At 28.0% G+C, this 11,354-nt stretch overlaps 1 protein-coding gene across 1 annotated transcript; it reads left to right on the top strand.

Moving 5' to 3' along the window:
• The first annotated feature begins 5,353 nt into the window (after positions 1 to 5,353).
• LOC145842521 (uncharacterized) lies at positions 5,354 to 10,048 on the top strand. Its single transcript, XM_082949979.1, has 3 exons — positions 5,354 to 5,663; positions 5,962 to 6,467; positions 8,830 to 10,048. The coding sequence occupies exons 1-3, from the start codon at positions 5,385 to 5,387 to the stop codon at positions 9,245 to 9,247; spliced, it is 1,203 nt and encodes a 400-aa protein (XP_082806105.1). The 5' UTR covers positions 5,354 to 5,384; the 3' UTR covers positions 9,248 to 10,048.
• Positions 10,049 to 11,354: the final 1,306 nt, after the last annotated feature.

An 11,354-nucleotide genomic window follows, 5' to 3' on the forward strand; every position in this document is an offset into this window, starting at 1 on the left:
AACAACAAATTTATCGTTTAGTTAATGTCATTTTGATCATGAAAATACTGTTCATATTATATCTTTTTTCTTTTGCATTTTGGTATTACTATCATTTGAATTTTATTAAATTTTGATATTATTAATTTTTTGATTATAAAACTTAACAAACAGTATTATATAAAACTTAAAAGAAAAACTTGATTGGTTTTTAAAAACTACCCATGTAAGTAATGTCGTTTTAATTAAAAGTTATTTCTACACTTTTTACTGATAAAGAATTAAAAATATTAGCTCAGGTAAGTTGTACTTTTTGACTTTATTGTTCCATTTCAACAACTTTAGGAATTCAAAACTTTTAGTTTCATAATTCATAATAGTTGTGATTTACTTTAACTTTTTAGTAAAGCGAAACATTAAAGCCTTTAAGTATCTTTTTATATAAGTTATTATTTGGACCTAAATTAAATAAATGTTTTACTCTTGGAAGTTATATTTTAAGTAAAACCTAAAAAAAATTGTTTTTTTTCGATAAATACCAATAATTAAGAAAAACAAACGTAAACAAATCATAAACGAATGTTAAGTTTTCTAGAAGCATTAAAAAAGTTTTCGGTAATATTTTTAAACCAAAAAATTTTCAGCACGTTGTAGAAATTATCTTACATAAAGTTACAATAACACAACTACTACAACTTGTCCAAATGTATTGTGTATTGTTCGAAATGTAGATGACAGATTGTGTGTACAATGTTAATGTTTCTAATTTCGTCGACACTTTTGTTTAAAATTTACATAACAAATGGGGCAAGACGATTGGCACACGAAGTACTGGAAACAGCCTTGTTGACACAATAGAACCGTTTCGTAATTTCCGATTGTTAAGACACATATGAACATGGAAAGTTAAACATTGTATTCTAGTCATGCTGCTATGAGTAGGCGTAGTAAGTTATAAATTGTAGTGTTTATGATCTAGATAGTTTTGATGTTGTTTAACAGCTAGTTCACTTAGTAAAGAAAATATAAAGTACAAAGTAAGTTGGATTTTTATAAGAAATTTACGCATTATTTAAAAAAAGTAGAAGTTCCATGACTGTTTCTAAAATGACATTGTTTGTATAAATTAATTTATAACAAGTATACTGAAACAAGTTACACGAAATGTTAAATTTTAGTATCAAACGTTTAAGCAGATAATAAGTTAAACAAACTAAATAAAAATTTTTCATTTTCAAAGTTTTAACAAGGTGGTAGCTGTTATAAACATAATTTAAACTTTACGTTTAAGCAAATAGAAAGGTTGAGAATGTTAAAATTTTAGTTATGTTTCAACAGTTAAAAAAATCTAGTTGTTTACATTAGGTGTATTAAAAGTAAAAGAGTTGTTATAAACTTTATTTAAGTGTTTTACTTAGTTTTTTGATAAACGAGACTAAAATAGAAAAAGTTTATGTGTCTATATACAGCTCTGCGCTTTTATTCGAGATATTTACCTGTAGTTTTTTTTTTAAGTTTAGCTATAAAAATGCTAGTTTGAAACTTCGTTGCACACAGCGTTTTTTTTATTGCGAAAACCTACCTAGTTTTTCAGATGTTATCTATCACAAAGTTTATTTAACTTTAAATTAATCTAGTACAACATACATCTTTTAATCAAGTTTATCTAACTTAGACTACGTTTCACTAAAATTAAAGTATACAAGTATTAATTATGTGTTTACATAATAGGTGCTTAATACACCATTTCTAGAAACTGAAAATTTCCGCAGTAATGATAAAAAAATATATTTAAAACTTTAGTAAGGCGCCTGTCAAAACTGATTACGTTTAAACGTAATTCTAGACTAAAGTTGCGAGTCTACATTTTAGCTCTACTAAATATAATTACAAATTTACTACTTCATAAAAAGCTTAAGATATTTGAATGCAAGAGCTAAGCGTTACTTTGTTCAAACAAACATCTAGAAAATGTTTGTGACGTCAAAATACTTCTAGCTGGTTTACACATCCCTTTAATGCAATCCCGTTTGTAAACAGTCGGGCATTTGTGACGTCATAATGCAGCGAGACGGATGTGGCGGCATTGTGACGTGACAACATCAAGTTCAAGTAAGCAGATTTCAATTGTGACGTCACAATCCGGTTAATCCCAAACGACAACAAAACTTTCGTGACCCGGCAATGGAAATTAGCGCGTAATTGTTTGAGGAAGTTTTTTTTATTGGCATTCCTTCCTGAAGACGACAGTAGAAAATCGTTGCTCTTTTTTAAACTGCATGTCCAAAGCAAAATTACCAATTTTTTCTTGTTATGTAAGAAAAAAAAAATTATCAAAAAAAATATTCATAATTCATTCGTTGAAAAAGTTAAAAAAAAAAATTGTGTTTTCGTTTAGCTGTTCATCAGATAAGATTTGTTAAAAACTGACGTTCGTATAGTGAAAAATAATCGTAATAGTTTGTTAAGATTTTTTTTGTAAAGATAACTTAAAACAAGTCTGTGTTAAGATTGTTATTTTTGAAATAAGGGTTTAAGTAATGCTTCAAATAAAAATGAAACTATTTTGAGATTATGGAAAAAATGAATTAAAACCGAATTAAACAGTTAAAATATTACAATAGCAAATAACAATAAAAACGATGCATTTTAAAACGCATCTTTTTTATTGCTGTGTGTTTTTGTAAACTTATGTGTATTAAAATTATGTATATCAATAGATCGTTTTATTTTGTATGCTTTTGTAATACTTTTACGTAAAATTCAGTTTTAGAGTAATTTAAAAATTTCATTGTAAACTTAATTAAAAAAAGCCCTTGATTAAATAATATTAATAGTCCTAAAGCAGACTAAAGTAACTATTGTTAACAAATAGTTTAAATTGTTTATAATTTTCAAATTTTTGTCCATAACAAAGTCAGCTTAAATAAGACTTCTAGACAAGCAGGTAAAGAAAAAAATATTAATAAACTTATCTAATGCTTTTAAAGGTGATGATGTATATTTATTATAAAATTTGGAATAAAAGCAAAACATTTCGAAAAGTTTACAATGACTGCAGTACGATTAAAAAGTATTTTTTTTAAGTTTTAATTTATGAGTCTTCATTTTTGAAATATACTATTCTTTTCATTAAAAAAAATAAAAATAAAACTTTTACTGCATAGTAGAAACATTGTTTAAATCAGAACAAACGTTAAAAAAATGGTATAAGCTTATCAGTTACGAAAACTGTATTTTAGTTTTAGTTTACTAAACTACCTTGAATCACGTGTATAAAACAGAAACACTATTTTGAGAAATTATCAGTGTTTGAAACTAAGATCTTGATGTAAAGTATTTCGTGTGCTAGCTTTAAAAAACTTTTCACTTTTAAAAAACTGTCTTACACTCTTATGAATAAAGTCTACCATGATTTGGTTTAAAATTTTCAAATAAATTTGTTAAAGTTCATTAAAGCATCAAGTTAAAAAAGTGTCTAAAAACACTAAGGTTATAATTAAAATAACATAAGTGCCCAAACATGTGTATTACAAAATTGTATAAACCCTTGAAAACCAAAGTATTTTTAAGCTAGTTGCAACAGTTGCACAGACGTGCTTCAAATCTTTTATTTGCCACAAAAGTTGCCGACGCAAATTCCAAGTCAGCCAGGCTTAAGTAGGCATTGTTTTTGAAAACCTCAGTTTCTATCACGAGTGTTCCAGTCTGCTAATAATAGCCGCACTTAAAATAAACAACTGAATTCATTCGCGCTTACACTCACCATTTAGTTTTCCAGACTAAGTCAATAGCGAAAGTTGTTTTACAGTGATTTTTTTTCATCGGCTTTAGCTTGTTTTTTTAGCTTGAAGTAAGCAGCATCAAGTAATGCATGATAACGATCTTGTTATGCTAGTGGTTCTGTCGTGCTTTGTTTGTTTGTTTAAATTTAAAAGGCTATGTTCTTAAGTGAAGAAGTTTTATATAGAAGAATTTTATGTTTGTGTGTTTTTTTTCATTGAAAACGAATTCTCTGTGGTAAAATAACTTTTTTTCTAAGGACTTTGTAGTAATAGTAACTTTATGTCTGCTATTTTGAAAAAAATCCTCTAAATTTATAGTATAATAACATAAAAACATTAAATTTTTTTACTGACTTTCAGTAGTACGCTTTTACAGATTTTAGGATTTTAAATATTATTGCTGAAAATATTCATATACTTTTAACTGGTTTATTTTAGCAAAAGTCAAACAATATTTCTTTGTTATACTTAAAACAGACTGATCAGCTTTAAGAAAGTTCATACAAAAAGAGTAAAGTCGTATTTAGTTAAAAGAGTTTTGTTTTATTAAAACAAAAAATTAATAAAACTAAAAACAGATTTTTTTTATCTACTTAAAGTTATTAACTGCTCTTTTAAGCTGTCGTCAAAATAAACGTTTCATGTTTCAAAAATTTTTGATAATCAGTAACTTGCTTTTTAAACGTTATTTAAAACCAGTCTTTGTTTAAATTTTTACTTTAGTATAGAGAAGAGCATTTATGATTTTCTGTTAATGTAGATATTTTAGTTTAAGAACTTTGGTAAATATTTAGTGAAATGGAAAAACTGAAAAGTTGATAGAGTAAAAGAGTTTTTTACAGTTTTACTCAATAGTTTAAGAATAAAGCATTTAAACGAGTCTCGTTCAAAAAATATAATATTAGATTTTTAGTAAACCAAGAACATAATAAAAAATATTTCATAAGTTTATATTTTATCCAGTGCTTTATTCTTACTAAAGTCTTGTACAAGCAATTTTAACGGTAGATTATATTAGTAACAAAGAAACTTCAAGTAGTACAAGTGCCCAAGTTCAACACTGTACCAACAAAATGTCAATATAATGTGTTAAAGTTACAAAATTTTCACATTTATATACAGTATAAATGTTTTGTTTATATAAACTTTTTAACATTAAAATTATTATAGACACTAAAGGATTTCTAAACATTAATAATTGAAGTATTTTTTTTACTATCAAATTAAACTTTGGCGTTTTTGTTGCGTACTTTTTTGCTAACTTTTAATTCAGTTATTTTTTAGTTGTCAAAAGTAAACTAACCAAGGTCAATAAAAAAACTTATAAATATTTAATGTACGTTGAAAAAGTTAGAAATCTAGAGTTTACAAAAGTTAAAAAAAGACACTTTAAACTTTAAGGGCTATTAAATAACATTCTAGTAATATACATCTTTGAAAACTTTTATAAATTTTAAATAAGTCAAAACAATTTAAACATTTTTCAAAAAATGCTTGCTGAACAACTCTGAAAATATTCAACATTAAACTTAAACAAGCAAAATTGATTTAGTAAATAAAAGCTTTACAGTTTTTTATTTCAGAAAACATTTAGAACAAATTTAAACAAAATCTAAAAAAATGAGGAAGAGCGAACTCTTTTCTAACAAAATTCCCCGGAACCCTTACAAAAGGCATCCGGAAATCTCCGCCAACGAAAACGGCTTCTTCACCGCGTACAGGAGCCCACCAAAGTGCGTCAGGTTCGGCAGGAGAAAGTCCCTGCCTGCTGAAAATTTTCGGGACTCCCCCGACCCCGTTACATTTGGGACGCTCGACCCCAACGACAAGTCGTTCCTTCGCAACGCTCACCGGAACCTGTCGATGCGGCTGCGCAACAGGGGAAGAAAATCGATGAAAGTGAGTGGCCACTCGAAAGCTCTTTGGCTTTGTGACGTAATAAAAATTGTTGCTTGTAATGAGAGAGTAGTCTGGCTTTTTTAATGCTGGTTGTCACGTACTTGTTTGACACTTTCTATTTATAATTTGCAATTTAAATTATATAGTCATTTTTTTATAAATGTTTCATAGGTATTACTTTTTTTTAATTGTAAAATTGTTTATTATAGCTGACAATATATTTTATAAACAAAAAAATAAAATGAAATTACCACTGTAAAGTATTTAAGATAATTTCAATCTCAATACAACCAAACAGGAAACCCGGCATACGAAAACCAACAAGCAGTCCGCAACTTTCCAATCAAACAAGAACTTGACCCTGACCGAGTCCTTCAACCTCTCCCGGAAGAAAGTGCCGAGGCGCGAAAAGCGCAGTGACGTCATACTGCCCCCTCTCAACGACCCATCCCCCACGAAACCCGCCGAAAACTTTCTCGGGGACAGGAACCTCGGAAGGAGGAGGATGTCTGGGCTGACCTCCGAGAACTTTCAGCGGAGGGAGCCGAGAAGGAGAAACTCAACTTTCTCCAACCTCAACCAATCGAACGCGCTCGTCCCGTCGCTCAACCAATCACAGTCGAGCTCGAACAACGTGCGGGTGGGAAACCTGCAAGACGCGAGCACGCCTTCCAGCGGAGAAAAGTTGAAGAAGATGGGCAGGAGGAGGTCGTCCATGCCTGTGGTGCTGGTGAACGGGAGGAAGGACTTTCTGCGGAAGGAGAAGAAAAGGGTTTCGGTGGGAGGGCGGAAGAGCGATGAAGGGTTTGTTGTAAAGTTTTTTATTAATAATAAAATTTAATGCATATTGATTAATATAAAATTTGTGGTTAAAGTTTTAAAAACACTTTTTACCATTTATTGGAACAAGTTTTTTTTTGTTTTCATAGCTCATTTTCGAAGTGAGCTGATGCTGCGCTTGGTTATTATTATAGTTTGTTGAACGTACAAAAAAAAAAAACGCTGAAAATATTTGGTCCGAGGACCTGGTGCACAAAGAACCTTTCGGTTATCGAGTCGCAGACCACGGATACCTTTTAACGCCTTGTCCAGGACTCTATTATGTATTGTTAGGTAGTCTATTTTATAATTAAATGTTTTTAATTTATTTTTGCCGCTAAATTGATATATTTTTTTTAGCTGTCTGCTGTTGCGTATGTTGACTTTGTGTTTGTAAATATAAGAATATTTTAGATTTGGACAGACAAAATTCAAGGAAAGTTTTTAGTAGTATTTGTTATAATTTTTGTAAGCTATTTTTTACAATTACAGAATGAAGAAAACTCTCATTTTTAGTACGATGTGTAGCATATATATTAAAACGTATAACTATTCAAAAATATAAATTTAAACCGTTATTTAAAAAGATCCGAGCGAAACAAGTTTACTGGAATATATAGAAATAACATATTTAATAGTATTCTTTCTTTATAACACTAACACATGTTTCTGAGTGTTAACGGGTTAAAAGTACTTTTTTGGTTTTCATAGCTTCGTAGAAGTGTGTTAACCCGTTAACACTCAGAAACATGTATTAGTGTAATAAAAAAAGAATACTTTTAAATTTGTTTCTATTTAGAAAAAGTGTATATTTAGATGTATAAAATATAATAAATATAAACTATTACAAGTACAATGAACAAAAAAATAAGAAATTAAAGTGAAATTAAATCAACAAATCCCCCTTTAACTTTAATTTTTGTTTTTTTAATTATCAGTAAAGTAGTTATAATATTAAGAGTTATATGTGTAACATAACGGCTGTTTTTAAACAGTTTAATGTGAGTTAATATGATAAGATTTATTTTCAAACAACCAAAGGGTTAAATTAGTTCTTCGTACTTTAATAACCTTTAGTCTTTATCTGAAAGTTAAGTGTGTACTTAACAGAAACAAGTTTTTTCTCAGTCAAATGTTTATTACTTTGAAGTGTATAAAAATCAAAAGAATTAAGTTTAGCTTTGTATTCATAAAATTAAAAAAAGCTTACTTTGAATTAAAAAATACAAAAGTTTGTATTTAAGATACATTATTAATATTTTATTTTATTTTATATATATATTTAAGATAAGATATATTTGTATTATTCATCTATTTTTTGTAAATGCTACGTTAATTTTTTTCACAAATAATTTTCATTTAAAATGAGTCATGGGCTAGCAAAAAAAAATACAACTTTAAATATTTTCTTACTACTTTATTTTACACTAAAAAAATTCAAATGTTGTACATTGGATAAACTTAGGCAAACTATACTGATAAAAAAACTAAGTGGGTGTCTTAAAAAATATGCGTAACTTACTTGTAAATATGTATATATAACTTAAAAGTTAGTGTTTGTTGTATTACAGTTCATCTTCTGATTTTTTTTTTCTATTTTGAATATATATTTAAAACACAAATAATTCACCAACTTGTTTTTTTTTCTTCAGTATACATAACCGATTACAAAAATAACAGCTATTACTAGTTTATATAAAAATTAAATCACAAATATTTTTATTTCTTGCAATGCATTCAGTTGAAAAACTTTGTGAAAACTTAAAAAGTTACGAAAAATTTATAACTATTTTTATACTTGTTATGTAGAGTTGTTATTTGCATTTTGTTTTTCAGAGTTTAATATGCACAATGCACGTGTAGTTAGTCAACAAACATTAGTTTACAGTTAAACTTAATTTAAAATAAAGTTGCATTTCTACTATTAAAGTCATCTAGTGTGCTTTAAGTATAAAGCAAGTATAAAAGTCTAATGGTCCTTTCTAGATATGAATTACCTAAAAGCATCGTTTGTAAAGCTTACTGTTGTTGAAACAAAATTTAACTGTCAAAGAATTAAAGTTTTTAATCAAGCTAACCAAAAGTTTACAATTTATCAACTAAACACACAAAAATAAATTGATATAGAAAAAATTGCCAGCTGCTATATAAAAGTATAAAAATACATATATATATATATATGTATTTACATTTTTTTTCTAAACCAAAACCTATCAAGTTGAAATTCTAAACCTCCTTTATCTATTACTGGTTCCAGTGTAGTTTGTAGTTGAAAAATCAGGGATAAGAAGTAATTTATAAACACCGAAATACCTACTTGCCAACTAATTTAAATCACAATTTCCAGGATCACGTTTGAAGCCACCAGATCGTCTCAGGACCTCCTGACGCCGAGGAGGCTCGAACCTCTCGACAAGAAGACGTCCACCAACCAGGACAATATCGAGAGCAGGTTCGAAACTATCATGGAAATTTCGCCCAACAACGCGGGTGTTTCCCCTAAACAAGAACTTAAAGACGAGGTCCTCACAAAGGAGAAACTGCGCTCGATGGAGGGCGGCAGTGAGGAGGAGGAGGACCGCAGGTGGGGAGAAAGGATCAGGAGGTGGCTGGAGGAGGCGGCGACGGGCGGGGATGCGTGGCAGGAGGTGCACGACGAGGTTGTGACGTCATACTTCGAAAACGTTGTGACGGCACAAAAGTCGCCGGAGTTTTCGCGGGCGAACGCAATCGTGGTGGTTTACGGGGAGGAGCAGACCTGTTAGCAGGAAGTGAATTAAAAAAGATCTGTAAACTTTTGTTGCATTTTGTTAAAAAAAGTTTTGTAAACGAAATTTTTTTTAATTAGATTTACTTTTTATTTTCTCGTCAAATATTTTTTTTTTAATTTTTATTGAAATTGTTTAGATTGATACTTATATTTTGAAACCCTACAAACATAGGTAACATAAAATTTTTGCATACAAGTTTAAATAGTTTTCTGGTTTAGCCCTTTTTTAATTAACATTTAAACTTTTTAGATTTTAATTATTTAAAACGATTTTGATTAACAATACTCTTTTCTCTTGAACAGCTCGCGTATTTAATACGTTTTAGGTTTTAATGCATTTTTTATTTACAGTTATGGTAAAAGTTTGACTTAATCCAGCTCCTTCAATCATACATTTTTCAAAACATTATTTTTTATCTTAGTACAAGCTATCAATGCCAGCTTTTTGCTCTGCAGCTTATTCATCAATGTAAATAATCTTTTGAAACTTTTGTTAAAAGAAGTATAATAACTAAAACCTTAAAAGTACTTAACTACTAATATCGTAATGAAATACTTTTAGCAAAATTCGGATTAACTAGTCTTCACTTATTATTATAGTTAATTTTCATCCTGTATTTGATAAAAGTGTAAGCTTGTCTTTGAAAAAAGGGTTAAACTGTAAAAATAACTATCCTATTCATTTTTAAAGACAACTCTTTAGTTGTTTATAAAGTTTTTCTAAAGTTAGTTTAGCCGTTTAGCGTGATTATACCTTATTTCATAGCTTTCTTATGTTTTGTGGTCTTATAAAGATACTAGCCTGTTTTTTTAAACTTATGAAGTTTATTTAAAATAAATAAATCTACGATGCTTTTGTATAGTTTTGCTTTATATAAAATTTAAATTAAATAATTGCACCCTTTCTTCCTAAAATTAGCATTTTTTATTACATAAACGTATTGTGTATAAAAAAGTACAAAGGAAATATATTTATGTAATGACAAGTATGAAGTAGTTATTATAAAAGAAAACTTTTTTTGATTTTATGAAATGAAACTTTACCTTTTCCGCCGCAAAAATTTGTACAATTTTTATAGAATACTTAAATAAACACAAAACAATATGCAACTTTTATAAGCCAGTTTGACAAATGAAGTAAGAAGGATTAAAGTGTATTATGACGTCAAACTTCAAGTTCAAAGACAAAATGCATTAATCCTCTTACAAAATTAAACATTCGTACCTCGACCATTTAAAATGTATGTAAATAGTTTAGGTTACTAAACTATTCTATTTTATTTCTATTTTGAGTAAAAAAACCCTTAAATAACTTTTACTAACTAATAAAAGTTAAACAATTTAAGATACCAAGATAAAAATTTATTTTCACGGTTGTAGTTTTCTTTAAGATACTAGTAAAATCGTTGTTTTTATATGAAAATGTTTTATCATTGTAGTTAGTTTTTATATTTAACTAAAAGTCTTTACTTTTTTGTTAGTTTATAACATTTTTTATAAATGTTTAATGTTTTTTGTTTAAATTTATAAGCAAATAAAGTAATTTTTATTGATGAAAATCGAGTATTTTATTTTAAACTGAGTACCATAAAAATAAAAAATTAATCTACTTAAATTAATCATTGGAATAAAAATTTTCAGCATTTTGCCGTATATTTCAGAATTAGAGAAAATAAGTTGTGAAGCAAAAATATTTTCATTATACTAAATTCATTAAAATTACGAAGTTCTTTTGGGTACTTTCATCAAACTAAGAGGTCTTTTTTTTTACAACTAAAATTATTAATCTTTAAAAGATTAGTACTTGTTAAGAATGTTGTTAATATTGTAACAAAAATATTTTTCCATGCTCGGATCTTTTACTAGCTAATATTTCGCTAACAACACTTTATTACATTGAAATGTATTTATAACCAATTTATCAACAATAAAATTAAACACATTTAAAATTAAAAGGGGACCTTGCGAGGAACAATACAAGTGTAGAAGCAAGTGTTATAAAAATGTGGTAATAAACTGATAACAGTTGTTTTAAACACGTTGTTTTTACGACTTTGTACACAATTTTTTAAACATTTTGTAGTTGGTAAAATGTTAAACCT

Source organism: Thalia democratica, chromosome 8 (genome assembly GCF_965202585.1).
Source record: "Thalia democratica chromosome 8, ktThaDemo2.hap1.1, whole genome shotgun sequence".
Lineage (NCBI taxonomy): Eukaryota > Metazoa > Chordata > Thaliacea > Salpida > Salpidae > Thalia > Thalia democratica.

Coding starts and splice junctions, on each gene's coding strand:
- LOC145842521 (XM_082949979.1), top strand. CDS start 5,385: ATGAGGAAGAGCGAACTCTTTTCTAACAAAATTCCCCGGAACCCTTAC. Junction 5,664..5,961: donor GGGGAAGAAAATCGATGAAA/GTGAGTGGCCAC, acceptor ACAACCAAACAG/GAAACCCGGCATACGAAAAC. Junction 6,468..8,829: donor GGGCGGAAGAGCGATGAAGG/GTTTGTTGTAAA, acceptor CACAATTTCCAG/GATCACGTTTGAAGCCACCA.